Source organism: Canis lupus, chromosome 17, assembly GCF_011100685.1.
Source record: "Canis lupus familiaris isolate Mischka breed German Shepherd chromosome 17, alternate assembly UU_Cfam_GSD_1.0, whole genome shotgun sequence".
Lineage (NCBI taxonomy): Eukaryota > Metazoa > Chordata > Mammalia > Carnivora > Canidae > Canis > Canis lupus.
The window spans coordinates 60,388,699-60,405,432 of NC_049238.1; the positions used below are offsets into that span (position 1 = coordinate 60,388,699).

Sequence of the window (16,734 nt, forward strand, 5' to 3'; positions counted from 1 at the left end):
GTGCAGAGTCTCGATCTCTGTGGCACACCAGCTAAAAACCAATTTGAACAGCACCGTTAACCATAACACTGACTCACTTCTCTATGGGACTCTAAGCTTTCACATGCGTGCTATCATCTTTGTTTTTTTTTTTTAAAGATTTTATTTGTTTATTTATTTACTTCAGAGAAAGATCACAAGCAAGAGGAGAGGCAGAGGGAGAGAAAGGGAGAAGTAGACTCCCTGCTGAGCAGGGAGCTCACCCCCAGGCTCCTGGGATCATGACCTGAGCCAAAGGAGATGCTTAACTGACTGAGCCACCCAAGCGTCCCTTGACTTTGGTTTTTATGATAAGCTATGAAGTAGATAAGCTGGGTACTGTTGTCAGTCCATTTTTAGAGATGACCAAGCTGAGTATGCCTGAGGCCACACCAGTCCCCAAATGACAGAACTGGAACTGGAGTCTGGAGCAGTGCCAGTTCTCCTGCACTTCATCCTTCGGGCCCCAGTGCAGTGTCACCAGCTCATAGCAGAGCGGCAGCACAGACCAGCGTGGGCTCCCTAGGCCCTGGTAGCTGCAATGTCCTGTGGATACTTTGAATGTTCTCTAAGATCCTAAAGACAGGGTTGAGTGGAAGCTTCTGTCAGAGGGACAGGCCCTGGCCAATCAGTCCCTATCCCTGGTCATAGGTACCATTTTATTAAATCTGTAAACTGGTCGTATTGAGACTATATCAGAGGGATGCTGTCTGAGAAATCTTCCAACCTAGCAGACAATGAATATCTGTAAACATCTTGGAAGCCTGTTCCAGAAGCTCTAGCTGATGGCCACGTCTCCTAAACACATATGAAAGAAGATATGCACATGAGCCCAAACCACTTCACACAGTTATAAAATACAGATGATGCTATAAACCTAATGACGGCCAAGGTTATGTCCAATCAATTCATTCAATTCCATTAACATTTACTGAGCACATCTTGTCTGCGGAATGCTGACGAACAGATAGACATGTGGCTCAGGGAAGTACTGAGGCAGGCTGTCACCAAGGACCCCAGGACCTGCCTGAGAGGCACTAACTATATAGACTGAAGCATGGAAATCAAATTGAGAATTTGATTTGAATTCTGACCTTGGGAGTTTTCTGACCAAATTTAATGTCTCCAGAGCAGTGACTAGGAAACCAGAGCGTCCCATCCGTGTCTTGGTCCTCATTTACCAAACTACTCACATTCTGTTTCTGCATCATTTTATTACCCTAGAGCCAGCGGAGCCGTGCTAGGACAAGACTGCACCAAAAAGTACTGGAATGTGGCCAGAGCTGAGACAGTACTCCCTATCTCTCATTCGTGGGCTCATCCCACAAGCTTTTAATAAATGCCTACTATGTGCAAGGTGAGGTGGGAGATAACAAGGTAAACATGGTGCCCACACTGCAGGTTCCGTTCTCATAACTTGTGGGAAGTGAGCTAATGGGCCAAAGGCAAAGCCTGATGGTCAGAAGAATGGCATCAGTGAAAGAAAACAGCGTGAACCAATGTGACAGGACATTAGAAATCAACAGTTGGAGACCAGCCTGGTGTGTAGCGATTGGGAAAAGAGTGGCTCTTCTGGAACAAAGGAGTTGAGCAAACTGTGATTCTGAGAGGCAGAAAAGCCAACACCAGACTTTCTGAAAATGGTTGCTATGACCACAAACCAAAAGACAGTTTCGTGTGAGCTCCTGGGTCCCACCTGTAGGCATCAGCATTATCTGGAATAGGGACAATGTCTCACAGGAAACATTAGTTAAAAGTGCTACTTAATTTAACACAACACTCCCTTAATCTACTACCAGGGGGAAAAAAACGGTTAAGCCAACTCAGCCGAGTTTCTCAAAAATCTCACTTGCATACAACATATACAGATAGTAGCTCCTACCTGTGAGATTTGGGGGCAAAGTACTGCATTTCTGTGTCTTTGTTTCCAAATCTTTTTTTTTTTTTTTTTTTTTTTTTTTAAATTTTTTTTTATTTATTTATGATAGCCACAGAGAGAGAGAGGGAGGCAGAGACACAGGCAGAGGGAGAAGCAGGCTCCATGCACCGGGAGCCCGACGTGGGATTCGATCCCGGGTCTCCAGGATCGCGCCCTGGGCCAAAGGCAGGCGCCAAACCGCTGCGCCACCCAGGGATCCCCTTTGTTTCCAAATCTGTTAAGATGAGCACTGCGCACAGAGTACGCACTCTATACATGTGCGCTATCTCACTGTGTTAAACCACTGTGTTAAGGTCAAAGTCAGACGAATACTCAGCCTGTCCCCCTCTTTTTCTTTTATCTGTCTTATCTCTAGAGGTGCTTTAGGGTAAACATCTAATTATCCCATAATCTTTGAAAAATACCTCTTTTCATCATCGAGGCAGTGTCCACAGATTTAATATGGTACTTCCCAAGTTGCTGAGGCATAGGAAATTCTTTCCTTTGTACAGTATTTTCAGACCACCAAGTCATGGGAGGTGACAGCTATAGTAAATCTTGTGAGCTCTTCTTAGCGGAAAGGACTATTTCTGACCTTCAGTTCATGAAAGTTGCAAATGTCAGAGGCAGACCTTACCCTTCTCCCAGGCTCCCTCCCCCTCTTCTGTGTTCAGGGGCACCCTTCTGTTCTGCAGCTTGCCTCCTCCTAGATAAATGACTGTTAATGGGATGTCGTTCCCAGGGCACTGAAAGGTCCCGGCCCTAAAATATCTTGCTCTGGCCCTGTGGGCTGGTCATTTCATCACCTGCATTGTACTCTGAGGTCTCAGCAAAGGGGCTTCCTCTCCAAAACCAGATCTATAAATATGCCTCTGGGTTAGGGCTGTTTGTGGGCAACAGTCCCTAGATAAACTAGACATGTAGGCAGGGCAGATTAACCCATGATCTTCCCAAGATCTTTAGGAACACAGAACCATCACTGAGGATGTTTTAAGGAAGGGCACAAACTCGAGGTTTGTAGACAAATCTGATCAATAGTCATGTTTTGTGGAATGTATTTACTGTCCTAAGAATTTTTTTAAATGGCTTTTCAATATTTTCAAAACAGGGTATAACTTCTGAAAAACAAAAACAAAATATAGAAGCTCTAGCAACATTGTCCTGCATCCCCACAAAAATCACAGGAGTCTCTTGTGTCCCCAGCCTGCTCACCTATCTGCCCACAGGCCTCTGAGCTTGGGTGGAAAAGTTGGGAGACCAGGCCTGGACACCTAGGACTCATTTGTCTGTTCTGTAACATTCCAATCCAAATATGTATTTTAGGGCAGCCCCGGTGGTGCAGCGGTTTAGCGCCGCCTGCAGCCCAGGGCGTGATCCTGGAGACCCTGGATCGAGTCTCACGTTGGGCTCCCTGTATGATGCCTGCTTCTCCCTCTGCCTGTGTCTCTGCCTCTCCCCCCAGCCCCCGCCTCTCCTCTCTGTGTATTCTCATGAATAAATAAATAAAAATCTTTAAAAAAAAAAAAAAAGAATTGTTAGGAGGGGGGCGCCTAGGTGGCTCACTGGTTGAGTTATCTGCCTTCGGCTCAGGTCGTGATTCTGCGGTCCTGGGATCGAGTTCCACATCGGGATCCCTGATCAACAGGGAGCCTGCTTCTCCCTCTCCCTCTGCTCCTCCCCCTGTTTGTGTGCTTTCTCTGTCATGTTCTCTCTGAAATGAATTTATAAAATCTTTAAAAACAAAAGAATCATCAGGTAGGAGCGTCTGAAACCCTGTGATTTTGTGGAGTTGTAGGACAATGTTGCTAGAGTTGCTGCTGCTACTGCTGTTTCTTTACTTCTTTAAGAGAGAGTGTGAGTAAGAGAGAGAGAGAGCATGGGCGGGGGTGGAGCAGAGGGAGAGGGAGAGGCAGACTTCCTGCTGATCAGGGAGCCTGATGTGGGGTTCCACACCGGGACTCTAGGATCACAACCCCAGCCCAAGGCAGGCCCTCAAATGACTGAGCTCCCCAGGCTCTCCTAGAGCTTCTATTTTTATGTTTTTATTTTTCAAGAGAAGCTATTAACTATCTGGTTTTAAAATATTGACAAGTCAATAAAAAAAAAAAAGACCACAAAGCTTGAAAATACTGTGCACTTGGGTAGCTCAGTCAGTCAATTAAGCCTCGGACTCTTGTTTTGGCTCAGGTCATGATCTCAGGATTGTGAGTTTGAGCCTGGAGTCCAGCTCTGCATTCAGCAAGGACTCTGCTTGAGTTTCTCTCTTCCTCTCCCTCTGGCCCTCCTGCTCTTGCTGTCTGTCTGTCTCTCAAATAAATAAATAAATCTTTAAAAAAAGAAAAAGAAAATAGTCAACCCAACAATCTGTCACTATGGTTCATGAGTAGATGGCAAATAAAAATCTTAAATAGTAGTAACCATTTATTATCTACTCTATGTCAGCCATGTTGTATAAATTATTTATTTATTAACGTAACTAAACATAGAGCTTCTGGGTGAAAACTCAAACAATACATAAGCGGACAGGGTAAAAAGCTAAAGCCTATTTTTTTTTTTTTTTTTGCTCCCCAGTGTGACCACCCTGAGTCTGGGGTGCATTCCTCCAGATCCGGGTGGGCAGCCCTATCTCCCAGCCCATCAGACACGTCAGATTAGTTCCATTTTACAGACAAGGAAACTGCAGCACAGAAAGGTTGAAGTCTTCACCCAGGGTCACACAGCTGGCGCCTCCTGGAGCTAAGATGCACATCCAGATCCTCTGACTCCTAAGTCAGCGCATTTCTTCTGCTACACGCCCTATGTGTGTAACATTTTTTTTTTAAAGATTTTATTTATATATTCATGAGAGAGACACACACACAGAGAGAGACACAGAGAGAGAGGCAGAGACACAGGCAGAGGGAGAAGCGGGCTCCATGCAGGGAGCCCGACGCGGGACTGGATTCTGGGACCTGGGGTCACGCCCTGGGCGGAGGCAGACAGACGCCCAACCGCAGAGCCAGCGTCCCCGTGTGTAACGTTTTATGGATGGAGAAATCGAGGCTCGTCGAGGTCCCCGAGCCGTCACACCGCGCGGCCACAGCCCCACCCGGGGCAGGCCGGGCTGATCCGCCCGCACGAGGCTGCGCGGAGCGGCGGGGGGAAGCCTCCGCTCAGAGCCAGCGAGCAGGCCGGGCCCCCGCCCCCCGCCCCGCGCCCCGCGCCCCCGCCCCCGCCCCCGCCCCAGCCGGGCCAGCGCTCGCGCCAGGGACCCGCGGGGCCCGCACGCCGGGTGGTCGCGGCCCGCGGCGGGGGCTGGGGGCCGCGGAGGGGCGCGGGGCGGGCGGGCGCCAGCAGGCAGGGGCGGGGCGGGGCGGGCGGGGGGCGGAGCCGCGGCCGGAGGCCGTGGTGTCCCGAGCGCGGCTCAGGGGCCGGAGTGGCCGTCGCGGAGCAAGGCTGCCTCCAGACAGCGCTCGGGCACAGAAGGGTTAAGGCCGCCGGGGCCGCGCGGAGCAGGTACAGACCCCCCTCCCCGAGACCCCGGCCGCCCGCCCTCCCGCCCGGTCAGAGCCCCCGCCGCGCCGCCCCCGCGTCCCGCGGTCGCCACCCCAGCCGCTGCTCCGGCCCCAGCTCTGTAGTCTCCGGAGATCTTCCAGTTCCGGGGGTCGAATTCCTGGGGAGGGGATTCCGATCCTGCGGAACTCTGGCCCCATCACCCGGTCGGAGAATCAGCCAAAATTCCTACTAAGTCGCGGGAGTGAAGTTGGAAAACATACCCAGGACCTCCCCGCACGCGCTGGCGCCTCCTGCCCTCCTCCTCCGGGAGGGTGCTCCTTCGAGGATGTGTGCCTCTGCCACCCCCTTAAGTCTCGGGGTTGGGGCCAGGGACGCTGGGACCGGTGCCGGGGGTTGCCCTTGATCCAGCTCAGCCCGAAGACTAGAAAAGGAAAGACACCTGTTTGGATGGTCCTCCGGACCAGGGAATGGAGGGCACAGTGAGGACCAGGAAGTTCTGACCCAGGAGAGGGGCTCTCCTGGAACACGCTGTCCCACCCCTCCCCTGCAGCAGCAACCCGTTTCCCAGAAGTGGGTCCCTCTGGGGGTGAAGGGGTTAGCCCTGCCTGGGTCTCTCCTTGATCCTCACTGGCCAGTGTGGAGCTGTGGCCAGGAGGAGCCCAGGTTTGTCCAGACCAGTGTCTAGCCTGGTGCCGGGGTGACCACTTCTGACCTCTCCCTTCCTCACCCTGGGCAGTGAGACACCCCACATGAGGAACATGAAAAGGGGTGAGAAGCACAAATGTATGTCTGTCTCTGCAGTGGAGGGGGTGTCGGCCCCCTGCCCAGCTGTACAGGGGGTGGGGTAGGACTTTTCCAGAGAGGGAGCCAGGCCTGGCCAGGGCTCCAGGAGTTCACGTCACCCCCACCCCCCACCCCTCACTTCTCCAGGGAACTGCCAAAGCCAAACCCAGCTCAGGACGGGATTATGTGTACTGGGTAGACCCGCAGAGAGAGACAGCAAGATACAGAGCCGGGGTAGCAGAGAGAAGCAGAGACTGTCCAGAGGGAGTGGAGAGGGTAGCCAGCAGCAGACAGGGACAGATGGTGACCATCACCCCCATCTCTCCTCTTCAACCACAGGAACAGAGGCAGGCCAGAGCTAAAGGTTTGGGTGGACCGTTGGCTCTTCTCAGAGCCTCTATACCCCCATCAGGGTGGAGCAGCCATCAGCAACCCCTTCTCAACCTAAAGCCGCTGAGGTGACCCTGTGCACCCAGGCCCAACCTCTGCAAACCCTCCCACAGACTTCCAAGTCTTGGGGTCTCAGAGAGGAGACTGGGGCTGAGAGTGTCCTTACCGCCAAGTACATTCCTGCCCTTCCGTCTCATTCTCCTGCCCCCGAGCTGGCCCACCTCGGCATCAGCTCCTTGGATTCCTCTCCTGGGTGCCTTTCAGATCCAACAGAAACATTTTTTTTTTTTTTTCCTGGAAAGCAGAACCAAGAGCAGGTTGAGGAGTGAGGGTGGGAAGGGCTCAGAGTGAGCAGCAAGGGGCTGGAGAGCTTTGAGACCAGGGGTGGGTTCCATGCTCTACTTTGCTGACGATGAAAGGTAGGATGGACTTCCTTACTCCTCAGAATGATAGGCCTGTGGCTGGGGAGCAAGGGCAGCTCTAGCTGCATCTTTCCTTCCTGGGTACCCCCAGCCTGTCATCGTTGGGCCTGACATAAGCTCTCATTGCCAGTGCAGAGGGATGGGGAAAATCACCTGCTTCTCCAGAGATTAAATCATCAGCCCACTTAGTTTATCTCTTGGCTACAAAGTGTTTGAGTCCGGCAGAGATGCCTGAGTGTTCCAGAAGGAGCTTCGTTAAAAATGGGAGAAAGAGCTGGGTGGCAGGTAGGGAAAGGAACTCCCATGGGGCTTCTGGTCCACTCCTTGGAGTGGGTGTCCCACATGTTGTCACCCATGCCTCCCTCGGCCATCGGGGTCCTCTGGGAGGGAGGAGGGCAAACCAGATCAGAATCATCTTCAGGAAGAGCGTGTGCTGTGTGGCCCAAGCTGTCCTGTAAACAATCCCTAGTGGGGAGGAGGGAGGAGCTGAGGAGTTCCTGCAGGCTGACAGGAGGGGACTGAGCCACTGAGCCACGGTCTGGAGGCTGAGGTCAGCCCCCCACCTTCCAGCCTCAGCGGCCCAGGAAGGGCAGCATTCCTTCCTGCTCTCACCCTTAAGGTCAGAGGGGGTGGACCACTCCCCCCACACCCCTCCATCCTCTCTCAGAGATGCCCTTCTGAGTAGCCCTCCGTGCCAACCCCCTGGCTTTCTGGCGCCTGGAGAAGTGACCACATGGCTCCTGTCCCCACAGAGCGTGCCCTCTCAGCGCCCAGATGCGGGAGTAGTGTGTTTACTCCCGGTCCTCTGTCCCCTGCCCCGGGCATCCAGGGAGGAGCGATGGAGAAGTGGGCGGGCAGGTAAGTGTGGGGCTGCCAGCCGGAGGGCCACTCTGTCCCTGGAAGTGAGGGGACGGCCACTGCTGGGCAGGGCGGGGGCAAGTGATGGGCAACTTCTGCTTTCTGAGAAGCTGGCGCCGGGATGCTGGCTGCCCGCTGCGGGGCGGGGTGGGGGGTGTCACAACACCTCCTCTGGCTGGTTGGCAGGCCCCGGTTATGTCTGATGCTGCTTCTGTCCCTCCCGGAGCTCTGCCTGGAGCAGGAGGTAAGCCAGGGGCCAGAGGGTGTGATCCTTTCTTCCTCCCTGGCTCCCACCCCACTTCTCCAGGCCACGCAGCCGCCCTGCACGGCTTCAGATGAGCCGGGGCGCCTCTCACGTTCGCCCTCCCAGCCTCTCTTTCACCCTCCTGGCCACATCTCACCCCTGCTACTGAAAGTGACCTCAGTCCAGTAACGACTGCCCGACCTTCGGGTACTGGACCAGCCGTCCAAACAGTTCCCTCGAAAATCCTTCTCATTTTGTCTGGTCTTCTTGTCTACATAGATATCGTCTGGACGCTCTCTTCAGACACCCTCGGAGGAGGGTCAGGGGCCTGAGGGTGTCTGGGGTCCTTGGGACCCGTGGACCTCTTGCTCCCAGCCCTGTGGAGTCGGGGTGCAGCGCAGGAGCCGAACTTGTCAGCTCCCTACAGCTCAACTGCACCAGGGCCTACCCTTCCCACCCCGGCCCCCAAGACATCCTGAGGCTCTGCTCCCCAGGGGTCAGAGCCCCAGACCCCAGCCTTCCCGAGAAACCCTCCCCCTGTACAAGCCACAGCCTCGGGGAGCTGGTGGCCCACGCCGAGGCCCTGCTGCCCAATCAGGGAGAGCTGAGGCCGCCGAGATTCCAGGCGCTCGGAGGTGAGGGGCGGGGCCTCGGGGGGCGGAGCTCGGGAATGAAGGGCCTGGAGCCAAGGATGTGCAGGCTGTGGCTTCCGGAGGCCCCTCTTTGGTGCTAGGAAGCCAGCCAGGGAGACAGGGTCAGAGGTGGCCAGAGCTGTGACCCCACATCTGCTATACCTTCTCAGGTCCCGGGTTCGAGACCCCATCAAGCCAGGAATGTTTGGTTATGGGAGAGTGCCCTTTGCTTTGCCGCTGCATCGGAATGGCCTGCACCCTCGGAGGCTGCCCCGATCTGAGCTCTCCCAGACCTCAGATCTTCCATCCCTGACTCCAAGAACAGAACCATCCTCTACAAACCACACAACTCAGACTCAGCTCCTTCCTAAGGAACTGTCTACCCGCCCCCCATCCTCCCTTGCAGAACCCCCAAACCCTGAAACTGCTCAGACAGAGGTGCCCTCCAGAACCAGGCCTGCCCCCACGCGGCCCCACTCCAGAGCCCAGGGCTCTGGCACAGAGCCCCCCTCATCCATTTCCTCCCTGGGAGAAAGTAGCTCCTTCCACGTGTCCCCTCAGCCAAGAATACCAAATGCCCAGGGTTGGGCCAGTCTCCGGGGGGCCGAGAGACACCCTAATCCCTTCCTTTCTGTCCCTCGGGGCAGAGGCCACCAGAGCCAGGAGCACTGGAGACCCGGGGGGAATCTTCACAGGCCCGTCATGGAGTCTGCTCCCCATTACCCAGATGGCTGGTTGCCTCTGCTGAGTGATGGTCCCCACTCCAGTTCCCTCTGGAGTCTTTTTGCTCCCAGTAGCCCTGTCCCAAGATGTTCTGGGGAGAGTGAGCAGCTGAGAGCCTGCAGCCAAGCGGTGAGTTCTTCCTCAGACCATCCCCTCCCCAGACTTGTAATTCTGCTTCCCTGACCCTGAGTCTGGGTCCTCAACTTGTCAGATCTGGACCTGAGGCAGAAGGGCCTTGGCATCTGACCTCCTCAGGGTAGGGGCCTTGAGCTCTTCCACAGACCTGACCTGCCCTTCCATATCCCCAAACCCAGCCCTGACCCACACCCCCATTTTCCTCCCCAGCTTTGACTCCTCTGTATCCCCCCACCTCAGCCCTGTCCCCCTGAGCAGCCAGACCCCCGGGCCCTGCAGTGTGCAGCCTTTGACTCCCAGGAGTTCATGGGCCAGCTGTACCAGTGGGAGCCCTTCACAGAAGGTGAGGTTTCCAGCCCCCCACCCCCTGCCCCGGGAAGCTGAACTGGCTTAAGGTTGGGGTAGATGGAAAGAGGGAGACACCAGCCCCTCTATTTCTCTTCTGTAGGCCTTTGTATTTCCCTTATGGGTAATGTTTTCTTTCTCATTTCTCAGGGTTGAGGTGAAGAGACAGCAGGGCCCGGAAAGGGGAATGGGTTTCAGACAGGGCTGATTGGTAGCTCGGTAGAGGGATCAGGCTGCCGAAGGGAGTGTCAAGAGGAGCCCTTTGTCTGGCTTCCTCTGGGAAGAAGTCCGTTGTCCCAGGAGGTGGGGTGGACATGACAGGAGAGGAGCATGCTCAGGGAGACCCTGCCTGGTGGTGACAGCAGGTGGGGGTACCCTGTGGGCCCTAGCCAGTGTTAGACCACTTGCTCCCAAGTTACCATCCACTTAATTTTAGGCCTGTGTTAACCTGATGCCAAGAAACCCCTTCATAAGCTCACATAATCATAGGTTTCAAGAATCTCTCCTCTCTCACAATTCTCAATCCCTTTGCTGATCTAAGTGACGTCAACTGACCTGAGTCAACTTTTGTGTGACCCTCGAAGCAACCTTTCAGAATATAGAATTGTCATATTCCCTTCATCCATAGAGACGTGGGCTACCTCCAGATGTCCTCTAGCTAATATGGGACCTTTGTCAGCTAACCTCCCACCAGGGCCCCCAGCTAACTACTCTCCCACCCTGTTTCTTAGTTCAGGGCTCCCAACGCTGTGAACTGAACTGCCGTCCACGTGGCTTCCGCTTCTATGTCCGTCACACGGAGAAGGTCCAAGATGGGACCCTGTGTCAGCCTGGAGCCCTAGACATCTGTGTGGCTGGACGTTGTCTGGTGAGAGAGGATGGAGTATGTATGTGTATGTGTGTATGGACACACATGCACATACACACGCACACATGCACGCACACAGTCTCCTTTGTCATCATCACAGAAACAAACCACTAGGCTGAGATTGCAAAAAGGAAGTTCTCAGGCAGCCCAGGTGGCTCAGCGGTTTAGTGTTGCCTTCAGCCTAGGGTGTGATCCTGGAGACCCGGGATCGAATCCCACGTCAGGCTCCCTGCATTGGAGCCTGCTTCTCCCTCTGCCTGTGTCTGTGTCTCTGTCTCTCTCTCTCTCTCTCTCCCTCTGTGTGTGTCTTACATGAATAAATAAATAAAATCTTTATAAAAAAAAGGGAAGTTCTCACCTGCCCAGGTGGAGGTGAGAGCAGAGCCAGTAAGTGGGTGGAAGGAAGGCCCCCCCCTCGCCCCCGGCTCATTCATGCTTCCTCGTTGGGGTTGGTGGGCTGGTGGGCTGGCATAGAAACACCTTCCCACTTGGAGCATACAGATTAAGATGCAGGGAGAGCAGGTGTGTGTGTGTCAGGGGGTGGGTCTCAAGAGGGCCAGGCGGGGTTGTGGTGGTACCTGGTTCAGGCAGTGCCTCTTCACTCTCCCTCAGAGCCCTGGTTGTGATGGGATCCTCGGCTCCGGCAGGCGTCCAGATGGCTGTGGGGTCTGTGGAGGTGATGATTCCACCTGCCGCCTAATCTCAGGGAACCTCACTGACCGGGGGGGCCCTCTGGGCTATCAGAAGATCCTGTTGATTCCTGCCGGCGCCTCCCAGCTCCGGATTGCCCAGCTCCAGCCCAGCTCCAACTACCTTGGTGAGCTCTCCAGATCCGAGTGTTGGGTGCCTATGCCATTCCTGGTCTCTTGGTTCAGCCCTCCACACCCCTTGGAGCCCAGCAAGTGGGCCAAGAGAATAGTCAGGGGCTCCTTCCCATGTGGCAGTGGTGTGGAAGCCAAGAGAGTGTGGGGTGCCCGGGGCTCGGCGTGGCTGACCTCTGTCCTGATCTCTGATCGGCAGCCCTTCGAGGCCCTGGGGGCCAGTCCATCATCAACGGAAACTGGGCTGTGGATCCCCCTGGGTCCTACACGGCCAGTGGGACTGTCTTCCTGTACAACCGTCCTTCTCGAGAGGAGGGCAAGGGGGAGAGTCTGTCAGCCCAAGGCCCCACGACCCAGCCTGTGGATGTCTACGTGAGCTTGGGGCCTGGGGAAGCTGGACAGCTGGCAGGGAGGGAGGGAGGGCCTTCCCTCTGGGGCACAGCTGTGGGTCACGAGATGGGGGAGAAGGCTAGCGGTGTGCCCTGGCCGCCCCCACCCCGGACAACTCCTCCCAACTCTCTCTCCAGGTGATCTTTCAGGAGGAAAACCCAGGCATTTTTTACCAGTACATCGTCTCTTTGCCTCCTGCAAACCCTGAGAGCACCACCCCAGAGCCCCCCAGCCCCCAGCTGCAGCCAGGTGAGGCTCTGCTCCCCTCACCTAGGGGGCGGGGAGGGACTGGAAGGGGAGCTGTGAGGCAGTGGGCTGTATCTGATCTGCCTGCGTGACTGACCACCCTACACAGAGATCCTGAGGGTGGAGCCCCCACCCATGTCAGTGCCCCGGCCGGCCCGGACCCCAGGCACCCTCCAGCGCCAGGTGCGGATCCCCCAGGTGCGCCCTCCTCCGCTGCCCAGGACACCCCTGGGGTCTCAGACTGGGTACTGGAAGCGAATGGGACACTCAGAGTGCTCGGCCTCTTGTGGAAAAGGTGAGACTTGGGATCCCTGGGTGGCGCAGCGGTTTGGCGCCTGCCTTTGGCCCAGGGCGCGATCCTGGAGACCCGGGATCGAATCCCACGTCGGGCTCCCGGTGCATGGAGTCTGCTTCTCCCTCTGCCTATGTCTCTGCCTCTCTCTCTCTCTCTGTGTGACTATCATAAATAAATGAAAAAAAAATTAAAAAAAAAAAAAAAAGAAAAGGTGAAACTTGATGCACTAGGCCTGTATTCCTGGCACCTTTAGACTAAGACCCTGACAGGGCACTCCTGACCCCACACCCTGGATTGAGGATCCATACCTTGACTCTGTGTGAAGATGAATTCCAGTGTCTGGAGCTGCACGGACGCTGGGCTCTGGGCCATCCTGCCTCCCCTGGCTTCCCTGTCATCTCTTCAGGTGTTTGGCGCCCCATTTTCCTCTGCATTTCTCGTGAGTCAGGGGAGGAACTGGACGAACACAGCTGTGCCATGGGTGCCAGGCCCCCGACCCCCCTGGAGCCCTGCCATGGTCCCCCATGCCCGCCCTAGTGAGTATGACCCACAGGGAGGGCTGGGGTCCTAGGAGCACAACAGTTGTCCCCGGCAGACGCATTCACACCGCCTTAGCGTATTGCCCTGGACTCTGCACCCAACACACTAGGCCTCCTGGCTGCAGAGACCCAGTGTTTGATTGGAAAGGCTCACGCTCCCTGGACAGGAGGAGAACCCTGGCAGCCCGAGCCCCACAAGGGAAATTGGGCTCCAAGTGATGAAGACACCCGCCCTGCCCTGCAGGGTTTCCCTCCCCCAGGACTGTCATCCCTTGCCCCACCCATGGCAGCCCTGCACACCTGTGTTTTCTTTATCCATGTCTCTGCTTCTTTCTTGCCCTGTTACCCCACAGCTGGGAGGCTGGTGAGTGGACGTCCTGTAGCCGCTCCTGTGGCCCCGGCACCCAGCATCGCCAGCTGCGCTGCCGGCAAGAATTTGGTGGGGGTGGCTCCTCTGTGCCTCTAGAGCGCTGTGCACATCTCCCTCGGCCCAATGTCACCCAGACCTGTCAACTGCGCCTCTGTGGCCACTGGGAAGTTCGCTCCCCCTGGAGCCAGGTGAGTGGGGCCCGGCAAGGGAGCTGCCAGGGTGGGAAGGACCCTAGGTGGACGGGTGCCAGTGAGCTAGAGCAGTGGTTTTCCTGATCCTTTTTAACTGGCAGAAGCTTTTTAATGACAAGACCTGAGCGTGTGAAACCCCAGCATATAAGTCAGATGAGACCCTGAACCGGGGATTGGGGGCCCAGAGCCACCTGTCGAGTCTGCCCCTCAGCCCATACAGCCCTATAGGTGCTGAGTTAGGGAAGAAGGCAGGTCCTGGTTGCAAGGCCCTGGAGCCCGAGGCTGGAGGCCCAGAGGCCCGGAGGCTGGGCTCTCACGAGCTCTCCTCCCCAGTGCTCAGTGCGGTGCGGGCGGGGCCAGAGGAGCCGGCAAGTTCGCTGCGTGGGAAACAACGGCCATGAAGTGAGCGAGACGGAGTGTGCGTCAGGCCCTCCGCGGCCCCCCAGCAGAGAGGCCTGTGACATGGGGCCCTGTACCACAGCTTGGTTCCACAGCGACTGGAGCTCCAAGGTGGGCCCCACAGCCCTTACCCGAGTCATGCATCCCTGGTGCCCACACCCAGGACCTTTCCAACACATTTTGGTCCACATTTACTGAACAAGCCCTGGTATGTGCTAGATGTTGCTGATGCTGGGATTCCGAGTTAAGTGAGAAGAACTCACGTTAGGGTCCCGGACTCCCATTACAGGTTCTTCTTACCTGGGTGGTACCCGGGGCACTCCCCAACTCAGGGGATCCAGGACGGGCCCCCCTCAACCCCTTTTCCTCCTCCCCTACCCATCACCTTCTCAACAGTGCTCAGCCAATTGTGGGACTGGAATCCAGCGACGGTCTGTGGTCTGCCTTGGGAGTGGGGAGACCCAGGGGCTGGGCCAGGAGGAAGCAGGGGCAGGGCCCAGCAAGCAGAGCTGTGCACCGGGAAGCCGTCCCCCAGACATGCGTGCCTGTAGCTTGGGACCCTGTGAGATGACGTGGTGCTGGTACACGGGGCCCTGGGCCGAGGTGAGCCAAGAGCTTGGAAGGGGGCTGGCAGGAGTGATCCCTGTTCTCCCTTCCCCTTGCACACCCTGCCCTTCCTCTGTATCAGTGCTCCTCAGAATGCGGTTCTGGCACGCAGCGTAGAGACATCATTTGTGTGTCCAAACTGGGAACTGAGTTCAACGTGACTTCCCCCAGCAACTGTTCCCACCTGCCCAGGCCCCCTGCCCTGCAGCCCTGTCAGGGGCAGGACTGCCAGGACCGATGGTTTTCTACTCCTTGGAGTCCGGTGAGTGCCTGACTCCCCTGTCTTGTTGAGCTTCTAAGGAAAGTTTGGAGGCTCCACTCCTGGTATCCCCATTGTGTCCCAGCATGAGGCCAGCTGCAGCTGGTTTATTATTGCCCCACTTCCTGTATACATGGAGGACAAGTGGGCCCTGTCAATGTGGGATTGCATAATGTTCCTGGTGAACCCCCCCCCCCAACTACTTTCAGAGAAGGAGGTGGCCTGAGGTTCAGGAGGAACCTGGGTCACAGCAGAGGTCTGATTTGATAGCGGGGTCTCCGCAGTGTTCTCGCTCCTGCCAGGGCGGTATTCAGACCAGGGAGGTCCAGTGCCTGACCGCCAACCAGACTGTCAGCATCCGATGCCCTCCTCACCTTCGGCCCTCCAGGAAACGACCTTGTAACAGCCAACCGTGCAACCAGCGCCCCGGTAAAGAGCCTTTTCCCCCCTAATCCCCAGTACAGTAGAGTTAACTGAAGTATGGGGGAGAGGAAGGAGAAAGCAGCAGCGAGAGTGGACAGTGCACCTCCAGAGGGAAGGGTCTGGGTGACACGCCCCCTGGCCTCCTCTGTCCCCAGATGATCAATGCAAGGACAGCTCTCCACATTGCCCCCTGGTGGTACAGGCCCGTCTCTGCGTCTATCCCTACTACACAGCCACCTGTTGCCGCTCTTGCGCCCAGGTCCCGGAGCGTTCTCCCTCAGAGCCTGCCTGAGATGGGTCCGAGAGACCCTCTCCTCATGGTTTCCTCATGCTACCCTCAGTCACCTGCCCATCAACCCATGCCATACCCTCTGGCTCTCATCAGGGATGTCCCCGAGTGTGGCTGAAGGTGGTAAGATGACTATCAGGATGTGTGGCTGGGTCTGTGTGTGGTGTGATGGTTATGTGTGCACATATGCCTCAAATGTGTATCGAGGGCCTGCATGGATCCATGTGCTCATACACATATATTACTTCTCAAAGAAAGAAGTTAAACATTAAGACTGAAGAGGAGTGGGGAGGAGACAATGCCTGTTTCCCTGAGACTTTTCTAGGCTAAGAGGAAAGCAAGTTTGCAGCTTCTTAGTAATCCAAACTGCCCAGCAACTGGCCTCCCCATCAACCTCAACTCTGTGCCCTAAACTTATGTTCAGACCTCACATCTTCTAAACTGTCCATCTGACCCTCTGGCCCCTTCTCCCCGTTCTTAGGCTATCCCTACCTCTCACAATCAGCTTGGGATGGGGGTCAGCCATTGCCAATCCTGCCTTACCCCAGGAAGAGACCACCTACCCAGAGCAGGGAACAGCTGGGCAGAGGATGGGGAAAAAAAAGGAAAATTAGAACAAGATACCCTAGCCCCTGTTCCAGCTCCCCACTTCCTAAAATGGTTCCCACCTCAGAACTAATTTATTTTTTATTAAAGATTATGACAAATGAGACACAGGCTCTTTATTGTCCTGATAGGTACCCAGTCGCCTGAGCACCTAAACAAGCAGTGTGAGGCCAGAATGAGGGGTGAGAGGGGGACGAGCACCTAGAGCTAGGGCGGAGAGAGTCTGGGCCAGACTGTGGGGGAGCCCCTGTCCGGGGAAGAGGACCCTGGCCGCCCGGAGGCCCTGCAGGTTGCTCATCGGCCACTAGAGGTCACCACTTCTCCCACTTTAAGTATGGAGTTGGGAGCTTGGTTCCGAGGCTTAGGAAAAACTGCACGGCCCATGGTGGCTTTCTCCACAGGCTGGGTCTTTCTATAAAGCCAGTTAGAATCTAGTAGCCCTGCTTTCAATCTAGTGAATAGCAGTTGG

The 16,734-nt window shown here is 55.8% G+C and overlaps 1 protein-coding gene and 1 long non-coding RNA gene across 3 annotated transcripts; one reads left to right on the forward strand and one right to left on the reverse strand.

Moving 5' to 3' along the window:
- Positions 1–4,381: 4,381 nt before the first annotated feature.
- Positions 4,382–9,775, reverse strand: LOC119863990. Its single transcript, XR_005372752.1, has 4 exons — positions 7,180–9,775; positions 6,771–6,898; positions 5,692–5,852; positions 4,382–4,732 (listed from the first exon to the last, which is right to left on the reverse strand). It is a non-coding gene; the product is annotated as an uncharacterized LOC119863990 (long non-coding RNA).
- Positions 5,301–16,371, forward strand: ADAMTSL4 (ADAMTS like 4). Of its 2 annotated transcripts, none has more exons than XM_038562135.1 (18): positions 5,301–5,431; positions 7,779–7,884; positions 8,071–8,128; positions 8,408–8,763; positions 8,931–9,612; positions 9,859–9,961; positions 10,695–10,831; positions 11,444–11,648; positions 11,852–12,024; positions 12,180–12,291; positions 12,398–12,583; positions 12,990–13,119; positions 13,476–13,680; positions 14,017–14,193; positions 14,479–14,685; positions 14,771–14,950; positions 15,232–15,376; positions 15,526–16,371. In XM_038562135.1, exons 2-18 carry the CDS (start codon positions 7,865–7,867, stop codon positions 15,660–15,662), a joined length of 3,213 nt encoding a protein of 1,070 aa, XP_038418063.1. In that variant the 5' UTR covers positions 5,301–5,431; positions 7,779–7,864; the 3' UTR covers positions 15,663–16,371. The 2 variants fall into 2 exon arrangements, with proteins under 2 accessions (XP_038418063.1, XP_038418064.1); XM_038562136.1 differs by lacking the exon at positions 5,301–5,431 and adding an exon at positions 7,518–7,645.
- Positions 16,372–16,734: the final 363 nt, after the last annotated feature.

Excerpts from the sequence above, each read along its gene's own strand:
- ADAMTSL4 (XM_038562135.1), top strand. The coding sequence starts at position 7,865 with ATGGAGAAGTGGGCGGGCAG. Across the intron at positions 13,681-14,016 it reads TTCGCTCCCCCTGGAGCCAG|TGCTCAGTGCGGTGCGGGCG; the intron begins GTGAGTGGGGCC and ends TCTCCTCCCCAG. Across the intron at positions 14,686-14,770 it reads ACACGGGGCCCTGGGCCGAG|TGCTCCTCAGAATGCGGTTC; the intron begins GTGAGCCAAGAG and ends CCTCTGTATCAG.